The sequence below is a fragment of the Oncorhynchus kisutch genome, linkage group LG10 (assembly GCF_002021735.2).
Source record: "Oncorhynchus kisutch isolate 150728-3 linkage group LG10, Okis_V2, whole genome shotgun sequence".
In the NCBI taxonomy this organism is placed as follows: Eukaryota; Metazoa; Chordata; class Actinopteri; order Salmoniformes; family Salmonidae; genus Oncorhynchus; species Oncorhynchus kisutch.
In genome coordinates, this window is record NC_034183.2 from 53,777,761 (window position 1) to 53,798,963 (window position 21,203).

A 21,203-nucleotide genomic window follows, 5' to 3' on the forward strand; every position below is an offset into this window, starting at 1 on the left:
AACTAAATATCTCTCCCCACACTAAACTAAATATCTCTCCCCATACTAAACCAAATATCTCTCCCCACACTAAACTAAATATATCTCCCCACACTAAACTAAATATCTCTCCCCACACTAAACTAAATATCTCTCCCCACACTAAACTAAATATCTCTCCCCACACTAAACTAAATATCTCTCCCCATACTAAACTAAATATCTCTCCCCATACTAAACTAAATATCTCTCCCCACACTAAACTAAATATCTCTCCTCACACTAAACTAAATATCTCTCCCCATACTAAACTAAATATCTCTCCCCACACTAAACTAAATATCTCTCCTCACACTAAACTAAATATCTCTCCTCACACTAAACTAAATCTCTCCCCATACTAAACTAAATATCTCTCCCCATACTAAACTAAATATCTCTCCCCACACTAAACTAAATATCTATCCCCACACTAAACTAAATATCTCTCCCCACACTAAACTAAATATCTCTCCTCACACTAAACTAAATCTCTCCCCACACTAAACTAAATATCTCTCCCCACACTAAACGAAATATCTCTCCCCACACTAAACTAAATATCTCCCCACACTAAACTAAATCTCTCCCCACACTAAACTAAATATCTCTCCCCACACTAAACTAAATATTTCACCCCATACTAAACTAAATATCTCTCCCCACACTAAACTAAATATCTCTCCCCATACTAAACTAAATATCTCTCCCCATACTAAACTAAATATCTCTCCCCACACTAAACTAAATATCTCCCCACACTAAACTAAATATCTCTCCCCACACTAAACTAAATATCTCTCCCCACACTAAACTAAATATCTCTCCCCACACTAAACTAAATATCTCCCCACACTAAACTAAATATCTCTCCCCATACTAAACTAAATATCTCTCCCCACACTAAACTAAATATCTCCCCACACTAAACTAAATATCTCTCCCCACACTAAACTAAATATCTCCCCACACTAAACTAAATCTCTCCCCACACTAAACTAAATATCTCTCCCCACACTAAACTAAATATTTCACCCCATACTAAACTAAATATCTCTCCCCACACTAAACTAAATATCTCTCCCCATACTAAACTAAATATCTCTCCCCATACTAAACTAAATATCTCTCCCCACACTAAACTAAATATCTCTCCCCATACTAAACTAAATATCTCTCCCCACACTAAACTAAATATCTCTCCCCATACTAAACTAAATATCTCTCCCCACACTAAACTAAATATCTCTCCCCATACTAAACTAAATATCTCTCCCCATACTAAACTAAATATCTCTCCCCACACTAAACTAAATATCTCTCCCCACACTAAACTAAATATCTCTCCCCACACTAAACTAAATATCTCTCCCCACACTAAACTAAATATCTCTCCCCACACTAAACTAAATATCTCTCCCCATACTAAACCAAATATCTCTCCCCATACTAAACTAAATATTTCACCCCATACTAAACTAAATATCTCTCCCCATACTAAACTAAATATCTCTCCCCACACTAAACTAAATATCTCCCCACACTAAACTAAATATCTCCCCACACTAAACTAAATATCTCTCCCCACACTAAACTAAATATCTCCCCACACTAAACTAAATATCTCTCCCCACACTAAACTAAATATCTCTCCCCACACTAAACTAAATATCTCCCCACACTAAACTAAATATCTCTCCCCATACTAAACTAAATATCTCTCCCCACACTAAACTAAATATCTCCCCACACTAAACTAAATATCTCTCCCCACACTAAACTAAATATCTCCCCACACTAAACTAAATATCTCTCCCCATACTAAACCAAATATCTCTCCCCACACTAAACTAAATCTCTCCCCATACTAAACTAAATATCTCCCCACACTAAACTAAATATCTCCCCACACTAAACTAAATATCTCCCCACACTAAACTAAATATCTCCCCACACTAAACTAAATATCTCCCCACACTAAACTAAATATCTCCCCACACTAAACTAAATATCTCTCCCCACACAAACTAAATATCTCCCCACACTAAACTAAATATCTCTCCCCACACTAAACTAAATATCTCTCCCCACACTAAACTAAATATCTCCCCACACTAAACTAAATATCTCTCCCCATACTAAACTAAATATCTCTCCCCACACTAAACTAAATATCTCCCCACACTAAACTAAATATCTCTCCCCACACTAAACTAAATATCTCCCCACACTAAACTAAATATCTCTCCCCATACTAAACTAAATATCTCTCCCCATACTAAACTAAATATCTCTCCCCACACTAAACTAAATATCTCTCCCCATACTAAACTAAATATCTCTCCCCACACTAAACTAAATATCTCTCCCCATACTAAACTAAATATCTCTCCCCACACTAAACTAAATATCTCTCCCCATACTAAACTAAATATCTCTCCCCATACTAAACTAAATATCTCTCCCCACACTAAACTAAATATCTCTCCCCACACTAAACTAAATATCTCTCCCCATACTAAACTAAATATCTCTCCCCACACTAAACTAAATATCTCTCCCCACACTAAACTAAATATCTCTCCCCATACTAAACCAAATATCTCTCCCCACACTAAACTAAATCTCTCCCCATACTAAACTAAATATCTCCCCACACTAAACTAAATATCTCCCCACACTAAACTAAATATCTCCCCACACTAAACGAAATATCTCCCCACACTAAACTAAATATCTCCCCACACTAAACTAAATATCTCCCCACACTAAACTAAATATCTCTCCCCACACTAAACTAAATATCTCCCCACACTAAACTAAATATCTCTCCCCACACTAAACTAAATATCTCTCCCCACACTAAACTAAATATCTCCCCACACTAAACTAAATATCTCTCCCCACACTAAACTAAATATCTCTCCCCACACTAAACTAAATATCTCCCCATACTAAACTAAATATCTCCCCCTATACTAAACTAAATATCTCTCCCCATACTAAACTAAATATCTCTCCCCACACTAAACTAAATATCTCCCCACACTAAACTAAATATCTCCCCACACTAAACTAAATATCTCTCCCCACACTAAACTAAATATCTCCCCACACTAAACTAAATATCTCTCCCCACACTAAACTAAATATCTCTCCCCACACTAAACTAAATATCTCTCCCCACACTAAACTAAATATCTCCCCCTATACTAAACTAAATATCTCTCCCCACACTAAACTAAATATCTCTCCCCACACTAAACTAAATATCTCTCCCCACACTAAACTAAATATCTCTCCCCACACTAAACTAAATATCTCTCCCCACACTAAACTAAATATCTCTCCCCATACTAAACTAAATCTCTCTCCCCACACTAAACTAAATCTCTCCCCACACTAAACTAAATATCTCCCCACACTAAACTAAATATCTCTCCCCACACTAAACAAAATATCTCTCCCCATACTAAACTTAAGGGCACGGATTAGGGAAGGAGGGAATCTAAAACCATGAGCTCCCTCTACTGCAGGTATGGAAGTAGACATTGGAAGGCTAAGACCGCCATCTTGTGGAAGAGTGTATGAAGACAGCAATGAATTCAAGATCTATATACTTCTATTATCTATTAGTTATTTTATTTTTCATTTATAACATTCAATATAGACATGTTCAGACAAATAATACCAAATAATTTATCAAGAATAAATAAAAAATATTACAGTAGATCATTTCATTAATTTAGGCAAGGAAATCTACACCCTTGTCAACACACATTAAAATGGTACACATATGGAATATATTGAATTCCCAATTTTAACATTTTTCATACATGATCAAGTAGCATCAAATATCAAAGAGTATCAGGCGAGGGGAATAAGTTTCAGGTTCAATCTAAAACAAGGACAGTACCGATTCACAGTAAATACCATTCATGACAAAATATGGACCATGCTGATACTACTAAAAATAGAAAAACAGATCATTTGAGTTCATGTTAGAACAGGGGTGCTAAGTTCACATGTTTCTGCGTGCTTGGCTGCGATGGAGCAGAAGAAACCCAGGAGAGAGAGAGGGAGGGGGAGGGAAAGAGGGTAGAGAGGACCTTGGGCATAAACAAAGCTGACGCACTAATTCTAACCCTGACCATTGTGTAACATGCTTTAGCACACTGCAGCGTCACACTGCCTATAGCAGTGTGTAGGCCTGGCAAGACATGATTTAACAGGGCCAACCATACCCAAGGCACTCCATCTCTCCCCCTGTAAAACTAAATGCCTGCTCTTCAACCGATCGCTGCCCGCACCTGCCCGCCCGTCCAACATCACTACTCTAGACGGTTCTGACTTAGAATATGTGGACAACTACAAATACCTAGGTGTCTGGTTAGACTGTAAACTCTCCTTCCAGACTCACATTAAACATCTCCAATCCTAAATTAAATCTAGAATTGGCTTCCTGTTTCGCAACAAAGCTTCCTTCACTCATGCTGCCAAACATACCCTCGTAAAACCGACTATCCTACCGTTCCTTGACTTCGGCAATGTCATTTACAAAATAGCCTCCAACACTCTACTCAGCAAATTGGATGCAGTCTATCACAGTGCCATCCGTTTGTTTATTCCATGTGTAACTCTGTGTTGTTGCTTGTGACGCACTGCTTTGCTTTATCTTGGCCAGGTCGCAGTTGTAAATGAGAACTTGTTCTCAACTAGCCTACCTGGTTAAATAAAGGTGAAATAAAATAAAAAATAGGACAATGACACACTTCAGGATCATGCATAAGTAACACAATGGTAGTCTAGACTAAGAAACACAGACTGACAGACAGAGAGAGGAAGGAAGAGAAGGTTAGTGGAAAGGTGAAAACAGTACGAGGTGGAAGCACCATGAAAGCCCCCAGTTACAGTCCTTCCTCCAGTGTAATAGCGTATCAATCCAACATGTTAAGGAATTTGTTTTGACAGTACATGCTGAAGTTAAACTCCTCCACTGTAAACTCAACTTTCTTCCACTTGTTGGCTAATTTTCTTCCCTCCGGAGTCTCCATGGCAAAGTTCTCGATGGCCAGAATGGGCAGCAGGGCAATCTCCTTATATACCATTTCCCTTCCCCATTGCTGTTCAGATTGAAATACATAAACAAATATACTGTTGAAGATTTCCATATATAAGCATATTAAAAGACAATAGAATAATCCTAGCACCATAAGATAAACGGAATGGCTGCTGGTCCAACTTTAAATGGACCTTTCTTCCCGGGGGCTAAAGGTTTCCGAAGTTTCTGCGCATGTGCAGGATTCTGTACTTACGTACAGTCTCTGTTCTAATCGTATAGAACAGGCTACTCTGGCAAATGGTGCTCGTTTAATGAAGGGAGATCAAAGCTGAATCAATGTCGGCAAGATCACATAATGATAATATTGTACATAGCAGAACTGAATATACACAGTGTACAAAACATTAGGAACACCTTCCTGATATTGTGTTGGACCCCCTTTTTGTCCTCAGAACAGCCTCAATTTGTCGGGGCATGGACTCTACAAGGAGTCGAAAGGGTTCCACAGGGATGCTGGCCCATGTTGACTCCAATGATTCCCACAGTTATGTAAAGCTGGCTGGATGTCCTTTGGGTGGTGCACCATTCTTGATACACACAGGAAACTGTTGAGTGTGAAAAACCCAGCAGCGTTGCAGTTCTTTACACACACAAACCGGTGCACCTGGCACCTAGTACCATACCCCCTTCAAAGGCACTGAAATCTTTTGGTTTTCCCATTCACCTCTGAATGGCACACTTTCAAGGCTTAAAAATCATTATGTAACCTGTCTCCTCCCTTTCGTCTACACTGATTGAAGTGGATTTAATGAGTGACATCAATAAGGGGTCGTAACTTTCACCTGAATTCCCCTGGTCAGTCGATGTCATGGAAGGAGCAGGTGTTCATAATGTTTTGGACACTCAGTGTAATAGCATAACATTACTGTAAGACAAAAAACACCACCTCAGGTTTTAGGATGATTGTGTGAATGGCTGCATTTTTCTCTCATGTGTCCACAACCTCAACAGCGCACGCCACTAGGCAAAATATATGCCTACGGATCTGCAGTCTCGGCCTAAAATAAAAAGCTATAGATTAAAAGTCAACCTCACCTTGCCACAGGCAGCACAGCTGATCACACGGCCTGGCTCCCAGTCCTCAAAAGTCTTTAGCGGGGTCTGCTCACCGGTCTTATAGTACTTCCTGAAAACAAACACACATGCACAGGTTACCTCCTCACACACACTGATGCAAATCCACTTCAAACATGTGCTCTTTTAGCCTTGCAATGTGGACCAATAAGTCTTGTGATCAGTATCAGGACAGACATGAGAGAAACACAACTTACTCAAAGTCCGGGTTGATGTTTTCAATGACTTTAATGTCATTGCCGAAGGCCACGGGCAGAAAACAGCCTCGACACGAGAGCTGAACCGTAGCAGCACTGAAACGACTCCTCTTCTTGATCTTCAACTGTTCTGCCAACTGTCTGGTCAACATGGCTTCTGTCTGGAGATCAGTGATCTAATAGTGGAGGCAGAGAGAGAAGAAATCAAGTGAAAACAAGATTAGATCATGAGGAACGAGCGTGCTCAACTCAAGTTTGTAGTGTCACGAACCGGCTCAAAGCCCGTAACAAAGGGAGACAACGTGGAGATAAGGAGTAACAAAATATATATTTATTAACTAAAGCAACTAAGGAAAATATACAATGGTGTGTGTAATCAGTAATCAGTAGTGTAAGTGAGTGTAGTAGCAAAAATCATTTTGGTGCCGGGTTCAAAAGGCATATACATGAAAAAAGCAAAGTGAGTGAGTGTAGGTCTGTCCTTTTTCCCCAAAGAGATTAGAGACATGCAGGGGTAGAACATAGAGAAAGATACCAGCCTCACCACCATGAGGAATCGCCTTACCTTCATTTGGAACTCCCTGGGCTCCATCCTCTGCACTTCGCCGATGGCCCTGCCAGTCAAGTCCTCCAGACATTCATTGAGGAGTTCCCGACGCACCTCCCGCCCCCCCGCCTGGGCCACCACAGATTAAACGCTGTCACTCGCCCGAGCCCGGCCACTGGCCTGCTGTTGTGCGATCTCATTGGTCAGCAGCCCGTAGCGCACCACCAGGTTGCATTCTGGGATGTCCAGGCCCTCCTCGGCTACGCTGGTGGAGATCAGGAGGTTGAGGGAGCCCAGGCGGAAGTTGCGGATTGTGTCCTTCTGCTCATTCTATAAGCGCACCCACAGAAACACACAAACAGAGGTCAGTTGTTGGTATAACACAGGTCTTGGCACTTTCCAACCCACCTTGCTATACCTCCAAAAGTTCTGACTGTGTTTAATGTCAAGTTACCTGGGTCATGTAATTGGTGCCATTGCCAGTGCCAGTCAGAATAGCTGCCCTGATACCAGCACGCTGCAGTGCTGGGATGTTGGACACCCAGTCATACAAGCAGTGGGTGCTTTTACGGGTCTTGGAGAACAGGATGCCTCTGGAGTGTTCACCCTGGTCAAACTGCTCCAGCAGGGTGTTCTGAAGCTTCCTCATCTTAGGGTTTTCAAACCGGGCATCGCCTGCCAGTTTCCTCAGCTCCACCTCGTTCTCTGTTGAGGAACAGAACACTGACTATCAATGTTCAGAAGTTGAACTTCCTATACCCTTAACATTCCAGAGAATCACACGCATACAGTATGTGAGAAGGTCAGAGAGATTGTTCCAAGGGAATTGCAGGTTCTCACCCTGGTAGAGCCCAAGCAGGAAGAAGTCGGTTCCATCCGTGGCGGTGGAGGTCTTGGTACTATAGTAGGACTCCAGGACCCTAAAGGCATCCACCATGCGCACAGTGTCGTTGATGAGCAGGGCATTGTTGTACTGACGCAGGTGGAGAACACACTGGGCCAGCAGTCTGTTCCTGTCTGTCACACCTACACCAGGAAACACACATCCAAAATAGGTTTTAATACAGTATTCAAAACTATGACATTGACTGAGGAAGGTTCCTTGTGTGATTTGGTGCATGAAAATAGTTCCTATGCTTAGGTTCTATAATGTGGTATTAATTCATACTGAGAGGATGATTTACCCTTCTTCTCCAGAATCACCACCTCTGCCTCGTACTCCTGCGTGCCAAACTCCTTGACAGGTAAGTCAGGCCCTAAGGCCATGAAGTCATGGATAAACTGCATCATGAACTTCAGGTGATCCCCAAATGGGTCCTGAGACAAAACAGGAGTTTGTTGAATTCAAACCAATACAGCTCTCAAGTTCAAAGGCTCTATGTTTACAGAACAGAATTGAACTCACCTGAGGTCTTCTGTCAACGATGTCAAACCTTTTCCTGGGTCTGGGGACCTTTTTCTTCAGCTCAGGGGCGTACACTTTGGACGACACAATCACTGAGTCCAGGTTGGCACAAATCTGAAGGCCATAAATAACGAAATGAGCTGAATGTAAAGGGTGAATGTAAAGGGTTCGATGAGGGACATAGTTTTTTTTTTTACTCAGGATGAAAGTTTGGGCTGAATTAATAGCATGTAAAGACCACCGGAGAGAGAGAGAGAGAAACTGACCTGCAGCACATGGTCCACAGCTCCTTTGATGCTCTTGGCTCCCCCTGTCCCAGGAAAGGCAGTGAGGCCCAGGATCTGCGGCAGCCTTCTCTCCCCCTTCAGCTTCTGAGCCACGTAGCGCCCCATGATCTTATTGTAGACACCCTCCTTATGAGTGTGGTGGCACTCATCAATGATCAGCAGAGTGAACTCTATGGTTGGGAGAAAGGAACACAATGGTATTGTGAACTCAATGGAATCCAATGGTTTTACTGTATAATATTTCAACATATGGTTTAAACCTAAGATATGGACCCGTCTTTAAGGTGTGTTAGCTTAGGTTCCAGGGCTTTACTGTGTCAGGTATGGGTACTCCTTATCATGAAGTGTCTGTCAATTGGGATTGATACCAAGGGCTACTGGTGCACAGTTGAACAAAGCCTGGGAGCCAACAACCTCACTTCTAAATAATCAGTAACAAGTAGTGTGTGCTACACACACACACCTCACAGCAATATGTGGAAGGAGGCAGAGCAGCCACTCACGTGAGAGCTCGACATGTTTTCCCTCCTCCTGGTTAGTCAGGGCATTCTCCAGTATCTGTGCTGTACAGATGACCAGGTCAGAGTTCTTGACCTCGCAGCCAAAGAAGTCCTTCTGGTCACAGTCTCCACTGATAGGCACCAGGCTATAGTCCCAACCCAGGTAGGGTTTGAACTCTTTGTTGTAGTGTTGTTCAACCAAATGAACCTAGAAAACATAACGTCAACAACAGTTATCCATGGTTTCCCCGGGAGTAATGGAACATTTATTTTCTGGTTTTGTATAGAATTAACACACCTATACTAAAAATACTACCTAGATACAATTACCTGGCCAGTTACTCTGAAACATCTGCTAAATCGGCCCAAAGCTCTAGTAACCCCTCCCTACCTACCTTGTTGACCAGCACAGGCACCTTAGCTCCAGGGTTATTCTCCAGATGTTTTTTGGCCACATACACAGCAGCCCGTGTCTTTCCTCCTCCGGTGGGCAGCCAGATGATGATGTTCTCCCCCCGGAGAGCCCTCTGAACCACCTCCTCCTGGTACTCATACAGCCCAAAGTCTGCCATCCTACTGGTCTATTGGTCCACACACAACTCCTTGTCCTTAGAAATAAAAACACTCAGACTAAAGGCAGTGCACCACAAGGCTATTTTTAAACTGAAATGCAACACACACTGCAAATGTCCCTACAGTACGACTACCATTTGTGGCAGTCAGCTACAGATGAAGTCAAGCCAATTTCAAACTCAGCTCACCAAGTGTTTCTGAAGCAGCTCTATGTTCTGGATCAGCAGCAGACAATGTCCATGGTCCATTGTGGCCAGGTTACATAGTTTTTTTTTTATACATTTCCACCCCACTGACACCCAAACAGAAAAACAAAACCAAAAGCACTTGTCTCATGTGAAGAGGGGGTCCCATCCAAGGGAGTTCTTGAGGGCCAACAAAGTATGTCTAAGTAAAAGAAGTGACACAAGGATGTGAATTACAGTTAGAGTAGAAGAGCTGTAGGGATATCAATACACATAAGGAGCTGTATCAGATATGAAATCTACCAAACTGCAGATGTGTTAATCTAGTGGCATTCTGTACAGAGAGGGACTGGTATGTCTGTAACTATCTGCAGTCCAGGAGAAATCTGTTGGAGATTTCTGTCAGCCCGACAAAGCACTCAGAGCCCTTAATGGGCCCCATTCTTACCAGTTGTGACATCAGGAGAACAAAACTGCAAGACACCATGAGAAACACAAGTAGAGCATGTCTTCAGGCATTTAAACAGCCTGAATAAACCTTATGGTCAAACCTACTAAACACTGCGTGGTTACTGGAACATAAAAAAACACATGTTTACTGAAACTAGTTGCCATCTTATAAGATAATAAGCACAGAAATATTTGACTATAAAAACTTTATTTTCATGAACAGTATTACAGTAAAGAGCTCTTCAAACCATATTCCTAAAAGAAACTGTAGCACATCCTAATATTTTTACATTTCACACACACAGTATTTTCAGAATCGTAATGCAGCATACATAGGTAGATTGAGAGATACATAACTGACAACCCTGAATAACGAAACATTGACATCACTTTAGTTGCTCAAAGCTAGTCATGATTCAAGTACAAACACACACACACACACACACAACAGTTCAGTGGAATACTCAACCACCCCAGCACAGACCAGTAATTTCCCCCCAAAATGTTTTACAAAATAGCAGAGAACCAAAGGCATCTCAAGAGGCAGACAATCAGACACCGACCATGAACAAGAAGTGGGTGTGTGTGAATAGCCGTGGCCATCTCAGTAACAACAGAACAGAAATGGATGTTCTCCACCATGCAGTACTGCTTGTGAGTATGGAGTGAACACCAAACCGGACACTTGTTTTTTGTGTGTTTGTCAGCCATTATCACATTAACACAATGCATATCCACCATAGAAGAGACAGAACCAGCAGGGAGGGTATGTGCTGTGCATCACCCACATACTGTATTGACAGGGCTCTATGGCCTTTCAGCGAAATACTGACAAACCGAACGGTCATGTTTACCACTGTGGTTGGATCCTGTGCTTCCATCAGAAACCTAAACAAAAGGGTGGCCAGTAACCCTCAGAGTAGTCTCCCTAGGCAGACGGGTTGGCTCCCACATTAACAACGCTCCTGCTGTTGCCCTTGGTCTGGGATACCAGAGACTACCCTCAGATCAGGCAACACCATTAAAACAACAATGACACATTACTACGCCATCTCTGATATTTCCCCAAGAAAAACAACCATGTTTGAGATCAGTGACATGGCCATACTGGCCAGGAAGAGAATGGGAAAAGAACAGTATTGACGACTACTATACTAGGCCTAAGTATCTTCAAATGTAGCGGTAGGTTTTCATTATACTGTTCAGGTGAAATAATAAATAAATACAAAGTTCAACATACAGTAGTTGTCGGGAAATTATTCGAGGGCAACCATGAAGATGAAACGTATAGGAAAATTGGAAGTTTTGCTCCTGACCAATCACATGATGGCAAATCCAACATAACGCTATGTCAGACAGGGATATCTATGGTCACGCTTCAGGCTGACTACATTTCAGTTGTTGCATTGTATCAACCGATAGTTAGCGTGTCCTGTTACATGATGTGGTTAAATAGCCATCCAGGCCTTGTGAGGTGTGGCAGGCGTCTGCGACATAGTCAACATTATCTGTGACTGCGACCGGACTTTGACAATGCAAGTCGGAACATTTCTCGTCTTGTGTTTCTACCCTCCATGTCTACTGGCCTCTTTTCAAGTGTATGTCAGTACAGGAAGGCAACAACGGCATAGGTCCCCCCACCCTACTCACGTTTCCACGACAGTACCAAAAAATACAACTCCCATCTGGAGGAGCTGCGAGTCTGAATGTCTAAGCGGGCATTATTTCATCCGATTGAGAAACAATCCCGTGAAAATGCCATCCTATAATTTGAACGTAACCTATGTGGAAAGTGTGGCATGATCTGCTGTGGGACCAGCCGTTTAGGCACAGGAATACGATACAGCTCCTTCTGTGTGTCAAGGATGAAACCAGAATGAGACAGCAACACACAGAGATTCTATACTACAGAGGGTAGTGAGATGGGGATAGAGGGAGACAGACAAACAGAGAGTGAGAGATTGATGGAGAGTCATTTCGACACATTAACAAACTTAACCTCGCCCCATAGAGCCTTTCCAATGACCTCCACGATTGTGTTGTTTTACTCCACTGTTCCCTTCAACCACCAGTAATATAAACATGCATAAACACACACTGCCATTAATAAAGGCTTCCTAAAAGAAAAGACGAGGGGAAAAAGGGTTGGAATATGGCTAGCAGTGACCCCCTGACGATGTCATCACAAGACAGTGTGTGTGGGTGTGCGTGCGTGAGTGTCCACGAGCGCTCCTTCCCGCTGTTCCGCAGTGGGGCTGTCGTGCATGGTGACCCTGTGACCCTAGCTTCACTTCTCGATCAAGCCCCCTTCCTTCAGCTTAAAGTAGAAGAACTTCTCCAGGGTGTTGGCACACTTGCAGTACTCGCTGTCCGGGGGGTTGTATTCACGGCAGTTGGTAATGACACGCTGCAGGTCTGCTATGAACAGCTTCTTGGTCACATAGTATCTGTTCTTCAGCCTCTCCGTCATGGTCTTCAGATCTACAGGAAGGAGGGAGAGAGGAGAGGGGGACACGTAGGTTATATTTGAAATATTCCTTCAGCGGGTTTAACGGCATATCCAGACGGACTTACAATTAAAAGCGCATCGAGTTGGTGAAACATGGAATGCTTTTTTTCCTATTTTAATATCAAAATGGGTTCAAAGAGCTGGATAATTGTCATGGCTGGGACATATAAACAAGCCAGGGAATAATGAGCAGTTGATCCTCTCACCAATGGGGAAGCGTATGATCTCGTAGTAGTCTGGAGCCTCAGTCTTTTTCACAGGTTCCATGAAGGGCCAGGCATCAGGGTGAGTCTGGGATAGGAACACAACCACACCGTTGTTATGACTTTCAGTCTGAATCCCAAATGGTCCCCTATTCCCTACTGAGTTTACTACTTTTGATCAGGGATGCCATGTCTTTTTTTTACCCCCTTTTACTCCCCAATTGTATGGAATCCAATTGGTAGTTACAGTCTTGTCCCATCGCTACAACTTCCGTACGGACTCGGGAGAGGCGAAGGTCGAGAGCTATGCGTCCTCCGAAACACGACCCCAACAAGCCGCATTGCTTTTTGACACAATGCCCACCTAACCCGGAAGCCAGCCGCACTAATGTGTCGGAGGAAACACCGTACACCTGACCGTGTCAGCGTACACTGCGCCCAGCCCGCCACACGACTTGCTAGAGAGCGATGAGACAAGGACACCCCGGGACGGCCAAACCCTCCCCTAACCCGGACGACACTGGGCCAATTGTGTGCCGCCTCATGGGTCTCCCCGTTCGCGGCCGGCAGCGACACAGCTTGGAATCGAACCAGGATCTGTAGTGACACAGCTAGCACTGTGATGCAATGCCTTAGACCGCTGCACCACTCGGGAGGCCTTTGATCAGGGATTATATAGGGAATAGGTTGCCATTTGGGACACAGACCCTGTCTGACCACTCCTGAGGTTGATCACTGGGTTATATCAGTGCGTGTCAGTGTTTTACCTTGACCTGTGCCAGGAGATTCTTCAGCATGTTGTACAAAACGTCAGGGTCTTTCAACTCTTTCCTACAAGACAGGATAGGTAATAATATATGAATTCAATGACATGAGTGTGATTGTAAAGGCTGCCAGTTGTTTTATGACAATACTGCACATCCATTTTTTTTTTCCTGATAGACCTAACATTCAGCTTACACTTTCTCCTTTGCACTGGGCTTCCAGCCTGTCTCCCCTAGGGAGAAAAAAATCATTAAAACATGACATCAGACAAGGCATTAATAGTCTATACCCTGAACAAGGTATTAGAAGGTCCCACACCCACTTACTGATGCCAGGGATGCTCTCCACAGGGATCTGCCGTACCCCCTCTTTGAAGCAGGTGAGTCCTGGGTATACCTTCCTGATCTGGCTCTGCTTCCTCTCAATCAGCTTCTTAATGATCTGACCAGTCATGGAAACACAGGGACATGTTGACCAAAAACACACCAACATGGACATTAACACTGTCCTTTCATCAACAGATGGAGAAAGGTACAGAGATGCATAACCGTCCAATGACATTCACCTCAACCTGTGTGCCCCACAATGTGAGGACTTCCTACAGAGAGTCCTCTCACCTCTTTCTGCCTCTTGATGATATGAGAGAGCTCCGTGTAGGGGATTCTGGGATTCAGCTCACACTCCATGAGGGTAGCCCCCTCGTAGTCCTTGATGTAACCAAGGTAACGACTCTTAGTCACTTTGATGTCTTTGGAAAAACCCTGCAATGGCAAAAAGAGCCAGAGGAGAGAGGTCAAAGGAGAGGTGAGGAAGAGAGGGAGGTACATGTCGTCATCCTATACCATACCTGCTTCTTGAAGTAGCCAATGGCGTACTCATCAGCGTAGGTGAGGAAGTACAGGATGCTGTGCTTGATGTGGTACTCCTTTAGGTGGTTCATCAGGTGAGTACCGTAGCCCTGAAACCACAATGGCAAACAATCAGGGGGAAATGTTGGGCTCTTAGTCCAACATACATTCAAACTCTGACAGATACCGTAAGTCCAATAACAAGCCATTAAGTCCAACTTACCCAGGTAATTGATTCCAGTATTTTTGCTGTTGTATGTAAAGGAGAGGTGCGTCCATACCTTGACTTGCTCGTTGGATGTGACGGCACAGAAGACGATCTCAGTGAAGCCCTGGGTGGGGAACATCCTGAAACAGATCCCCCCGATGACACGGCCATCTTTTATTAGGGCCAGCGTCTTGTGCTTCCTGGACAGAGAACGGTCCAAGGCAGCGGGGAGAAAGGGTCACAAAAAGTTCATTTCAAGAGGCTTCACTGAAGACGGGGTACAGGTGAGAGACACCGTTCAAATGTCTACGTACGGGTCAAACACTAGGCGTGTGATGTACTCTTTGGGCATGCGAGGCAGCTGGTGGGAGAAGACATTCTGCAAGCCCACCAGCCACATCAGAATCTTCTTGTTGGACTTCTGGGAAAGGGAGTTCCCTATGACATGGAACTCTATGATGCCCCGCCTCTCCTCTAACCGGGCTGTCTCATCACGAGCAGCATTGGCAGACAGCAGACTCGTCTAGCAGAGAGTGACAGTGATGATAAACACAGTCAATTAATTATATTCATTCTAACAAACATCCCGTTTCCATTCTTACATGTTAAGACTAGATAAAACATATCCGCAGTCAACGTAAATATCCATGTTGCACTGGCGAAAGGACATTAAATGATGCGTCTCAGTCTTGGGAAGAACTCACCTCTGGGCCCAACATGGCAGCCGGGTCAGTGATGGTCATCATCACCTCGTTGACCAACTCCATCGGGATGTCTCCCATCACTCTGATCCTCTTAGCATCCTCCAGGGTCAGAACTTCTGGAAGCTTCCTCTTCTCTCCTGAGGAGAGACAGTACAACCACCATTCATTTAGACGCTGTTTATGTGTGAGGCTATATCCCACAGAGGCATGGGAAATAAAAGCTCCCACGTGGGACAGATAAGACATGAAAAAAATAAAACGTCAGCTATTACTTAACACCTGGTGCAAAGCAAAAAGTTAGCTTGGCGGGGTTGCCAGAGTTACTGACCTGTTATGGGCTCGGCCACGCCAGAGTCCAGCCCCAGACTGCCTAGCGAAGGGCCACTGTTGCCTTTAGAGAAGGAGGGCGAGCCCGACACTGCAGCAGGGCTGATCACTGCCATGATCAGAAACACAGCACAATGACCGAAACCAGACAGAATTATTGAAAATGGAGAGCGGGAAATCATACATGTTATACAACCTATAAGTGCCTTTTTGGATCTTATGAGAACCACTTATTTAGTTGTTAGGTGCCCCTCACCTAACTGGTGACCCAGCTGGCCCCCCTCTGATGCAGGCATGGTGAAGTCAGCCTCCCAGATGGGAGAGTTTTCCCCATAGATCTCCTCCTCTAGCATAGACAGAAACCTGGGACACAAACCCTTTGTTACAAGCCACAGATACACAGCATCCATCTCACTCACTCCAGAATCTTGGTTTGGTTGTAACTCGAGGGAGAGCCCACAATAAGTATCAACTTTCCGAGCGGATTACTACGGATTGGTTGCACACCACGTACTTGGGAAAGTGTGTGAGGATGAGTGTGCGTTTCTCTGGGAGGAGCTTGTCCTTCTCCACTCGGAACTTCTCCAGGAGCTGGCGGCGCGTCACGGTGAAGATTGACTTGAGCAGACTGCGGCCAAACACCTGGGTGGTCTCATAGCGCGGCAGGCTGTCGTTACTCTGGGGGACATGGCAGTAGCATAGCCACCTGGGAAACAAGACACAGATTAGATTACAGTAGTTGTGAGTCACTAATGATGGGAACAAGAAGAGCAGAATGCAGTGAGACCTTTACATTAACAGAAAATAAACCAGATGCAATACAACAATATCAAAAAAGCAAGATGCAATACGCTGCAAATTAAAAAATATATATTTTCCACCACACATGGCTCACACACACACCTGGTGTAGTCCACTTTGTAGGCTGTGCCATCATCCTTCTGGGACCGCTGGCGGAACTGTGTGGGAGTCTCCAGCTTCCAGTAGTTGAGACACAGGAGGAACATCTTGGAGAGCTCAAACATCGTCTGCCTCTCTCTGGGAGCCAGGTGGCTGAATTTGTACTGAACGAAGTTCAACACTCCCTGAGGAACAAAATAAAACAAACGTGTACAAAAAGTACTTTACCGTTGGGGAAGAAGGAAAGAACAGCTTGAGATACAGGTAGGAAGGAGACTGTTACTACCTGCTCAATGTTGGGTTTCTGAAAGGGGGGACTCCCCAATGATCCCTCCACTATCGGCTGACTCATCTGCAAGATGCATTTTCTCAGCAGCTGGGGGGGATAGAGACCAACATAGAGAGAGGGTCAAGATGTGCTAAGCCAGAAAAGTAGAGGTTATGGCCATCTACACTTGTCTGTCTGGTTAGAATGGAGGGAAGTGATTTCCTACCTTGAAGAGGTAGAAGTAGACCTGCTTGGTGTCCGTGTCCTCCTCCTTGTGCACAGACATAAAGAGGTTCTCCACATCCACCACCATGCCCAGCAGCCTGTTGATCTCCTCCTCTGACACGTTCTCCAGGTGGGACACATGGGCCGCTGCACAGGAGGGGTTCAATAACAGATCAGCCTCTTAAAGCGTCAATCAGCAGTTGAAACAATGACAAAGGACCCCCTCAAAAAGTTGAGGAATGGGGCCGGAGAAATGTAACTACTCTCAAATTCATAGACAGAGCTACGGATGCAAGGACTGACCATCCGTGGTATTACAATGATAGTTTTACCCATGTTTTTAGGCTCTACATTGTTTCACCTCATACAAGTACTTGGGAGTAAGGCTAGACGGTACACTGTCCTTCTCTCAGCACTTATCAGAGTTGCAGGGTGAAGTTCTAGAAGTCCTCTATCGTAATCGCTCCTCTTTCACCCCAGCTGCTCAACTAACCCTGATTCGGTGTACCATCCTAACCAAGCAAGATGTAATTTATAGATCGGCAGGTAAAGGTGCTCTCGAGCGGCTAGATGTTCTTTACCATTCGGCCATCAGATTTGCCACCAATGCTCCTTATAGGACACATCACTGCAGTCTAGCAGCGACTGGAACAAGCTGCAACAAACACTCAAACTGGACAGTTTTATCTCAATCTCTTCATTCAAAGACTCAATCATGCACACTCTTACTGACAGATGTGTCTGCTTCGAGTGATGTATTGTTGTCTCTACCTTCTTGCCCTTTGTGCTGTTTTCTGTGTCCAATAATGTTTGTACCCTGTTTTGTGCTACTACCATGTTGTGCTGTTGTCATGTTGTGTTGCTGCCATGCTGTTGTTGTCGTCTTAGGTCTCTCTTTACGTAGTGTTGTGTTGTCTCTCTTGTTGTAATGTGTGTTTTGTCCTTTATTTTTATTTCATGTATTTTTAATCCCCATCCCAGCAGGAGGCCTTTTGGTAGACCATCACCGTAAATAAGAATTTGTTCTTAACTGACTTGCCTAGTTTAAGAAAAGGTTAAATAAATAAACATAAAATACAAAAAAAACATATATTTTGGGTTCTGATGGGGTACGACGGTGAACTAAGCTCATTAAGCAAATATAAGTTATATTCTTCAAGAATCAATAGGTCTTCAAGGTCTTCGAAAGCCAAGTTAACAAACAGATCACAGACCGTTTCGAATCCCACCGTACCTTCTCCGCTATGCAATCTGGTTTCTGAGCTGGTCTCGGGTGCACCTCAGCCACGCTCAAGGTCCTAAACGATATCATAACTGCCATCGATATGAGACAATATTGTGCAGCTGTATTCATCGACCTGGCCAAGGCTTTCGACTCTTGTCAATCACCGCAGTCTCAACAGCCTTGGTTTCTCAAATGACTGTCTCGCCTGGTTCACCAACTACTTCTCAGACAGAGTTCAGTGTGTCAAATTGGAGGGCCTGTTGTCCGGACCTCTGGCAGTCTCATGGATGTGCCACAGGGTTCAAATCTTAGCCCGACTCTTTTCTCTGTATACATCAATGATGTCACTCTTGCTGCTGGTGATTCTCTGATCCACCTCTACGCAGACGACACCAATCTGTACACTTCTGGCCCTTCTTTGGACACTGTGTTAACTAACCTCCAGATGAGCTTCAATGCCATACAACTCTCCTTCCGTGGCCTCCAACTGCTCTTAAATGTAAGTAAAACTAAATGCATGCTCTTCAACCGATCGCTGCCCGCCCCGGCCCGCCCGTCCAGCATCACTACTCTAGACGGTTCTGACTTAGAATATGTGGACAATTACAAATACCTAGGTGTCTGGTTAGACCGTAAACTCTCCTTCCAGACTCACATTAAGCATCTCCAATCCAAAATGAAATATAGAATTGGCTTCCTATTTCGAAACAAAGCATCCTTCACTCATGCTGCCAAACATACCCTCGTAAAACTGACTATCCTACCGATCCTTGACTTCAGCCATGTCATTTACAAAATAGCCTCCAACACTCTACTCAACAAATTTGATGCAGTCTATCACAGTGCCATCCGTTTTGTCACCAAAGCCCCATATACTACCCACCACCGCGACATGTATGCTCTCGTTGGCTGGCCCTCGCTTCATATTCGTCGCCAAACCCACTGGCTCCAGGTAATCTACAAGTGTTTGATAGGTAAAGCCCAGTCTTATCTCAGCTTACTGGTCACCATAGCAGCATCCACCCATAGCATGCGCTCCAGCAGGTATATTTCACTGGTCACCCCCAAAGCAAATTCCTCCTTTGGCCGCCTTTCCTTCCAGTTCTCTGCTGCCAATAACTGGAACAAATGGCAACAAACAAAAAGAAATCACTGAAGCTGGAGACTCATAGCTTCCCTCACTAACTTTAAGCACCAGCTGTCAGAGCAGCTCACAGATCACTGCACCTGTACATAGCCCATCTGTAAATAGTCCATCCAACTACTTTATCCCCATACAATTTTTTTTTATAAAATATTTTTTGCTCCTTTGCACCCCAGTATCTCCACTTGCACATTCATCTTCTGCACATCTTTCACTCCGGTGTTTAATTGCTAAATTGTCATTTCTTCACCACCGTGGCCTATTTATTGCCTTACCTCCCTGATCTTACCTCATTTGCACACACTGTACATAGACGTGTTCTATTGTGTTGACTGTATGTTTGTTAATTCCATGTGTAACTCTGTTGTTGTTGTTTGTGTCGCACTGCTTTGCTTTATCTTGGCCAGGTCTCAGTTGTAAATGAGAACTAGTTCAACTAGCCTACCTGGTTACATAAAGGTGACATATACATTTAATTAAATGTTTTAAGTACACAAATGGATGTAGCAACTGCTGATTTCCCCTTTAAAAAGGGAGGATATCTAAGTATTTTACTACTCACTCAATAAAGATATGAGACTGAAACCTACATTGTGCAAATCATATTATAATTATTGCTATTATGGAATAGCATACAGATTCTATATCTATGATGTGTATTGATGACATTAGGTTCAGTGTGATCATGAAGCATGTCTATCCTTCAAACTAGTGTTGAGTCATAAGGCAGCCTACCCAGGGCATGCCCGCAGCTGCGGCAGGACTCGCTAAGGCTGGCCGCTTGTTGCTGTAAATCCATACTTCGGGTGGCAGTCGGCGGTTGTGGGTTCTTCCAGCCATTGCACTTGCATGTGTCACTAGCCTAAAAAAAAGAGGAAAGTAAATCAGAATCCCCACACTAGCACCATAAAGCAGATTCATGCTCGTTGGCTGTCTAGTTAGCAAAGTTGGTTAACCTTGCTGTTGCTAACTATATTCTTGACAGTAACGTTAGCTACGCCATATACATGTATGAAGGCTATTGTTGCATGTTAGAAACCAAATACAAATGGAAATGGCTAGTTAGCTAGTCATTGTTTTGGTGAAGTTGCCTGTGCTAGCTAGCCTAGCCATATAGCTAACGTTAGCTAGCTAGCTACCTTGCAAGCGGAGAAGACGCCGAGTTTCTCGAGCTTTTTCGCCCGCGGAAAAGCTCTGACTTGGGCTTTTTTCTGACTCGCCCGCTGTTGTTGACTAAGACCTGGTCTGACTGGGTCACTGTTCACCGATCCAGATCCCACCGCAGCAGCGTTAGACCCAGTAGTCCCACCAGACTGAGCTTGATGTAGCCGGGGTTGCAAGGCCTGTGCCACCGGGTCCGACATATCAAAACGCACGCTTCACTGCTGCTTGTTCCACTCAATGGTGCGTATACACATCATTGGTTCCACTCCACCCCTGCTTGGGTCGCTCACCTCTCCCCTCGCCCTGGATCTGAAGAAAGGCAGTATGGGTACTGTAGTCTGTGGCACCTGCAGTT

General features: G+C 44.1%; 2 protein-coding genes across 2 annotated transcripts; both read right to left on the reverse strand.

Moving 5' to 3' along the window:
* Positions 1-3,644: 3,644 nt before the first annotated feature.
* Positions 3,645-9,722, reverse strand: LOC116375859 (probable ATP-dependent RNA helicase DHX58). Its single transcript, XM_031834013.1, is given in 11 exon segments — positions 3,645-5,141; positions 6,176-6,266; positions 6,412-6,587; positions 6,977-7,288; positions 7,413-7,663; positions 7,799-7,984; positions 8,143-8,275; positions 8,364-8,477; positions 8,630-8,820; positions 9,154-9,358; positions 9,546-9,722. Coding segments are annotated over 11 exon segments (2,022 nt in total). The 3' UTR covers positions 3,645-4,955.
* An 827-nt stretch (positions 9,723-10,549) lies between these two features.
* Positions 10,550-21,178, reverse strand: LOC109891921 (histone acetyltransferase KAT2A). The gene is made up of 18 exons (XM_031834011.1): positions 20,824-21,178; positions 20,420-20,546; positions 17,317-17,462; positions 17,109-17,198; positions 16,826-17,007; positions 16,437-16,628; positions 16,179-16,285; positions 15,924-16,031; positions 15,596-15,732; positions 15,206-15,414; positions 14,965-15,091; positions 14,683-14,793; positions 14,453-14,596; positions 14,162-14,276; positions 14,031-14,067; positions 13,838-13,901; positions 13,074-13,158; positions 10,550-12,839 (listed from the first exon to the last, which is right to left on the reverse strand). The coding sequence occupies exons 1-18, from the start codon at positions 21,046-21,048 to the stop codon at positions 12,646-12,648; spliced, it is 2,400 nt and encodes a 799-aa protein (XP_031689871.1). The 5' UTR covers positions 21,049-21,178; the 3' UTR covers positions 10,550-12,645.
* Positions 21,179-21,203: the final 25 nt, after the last annotated feature.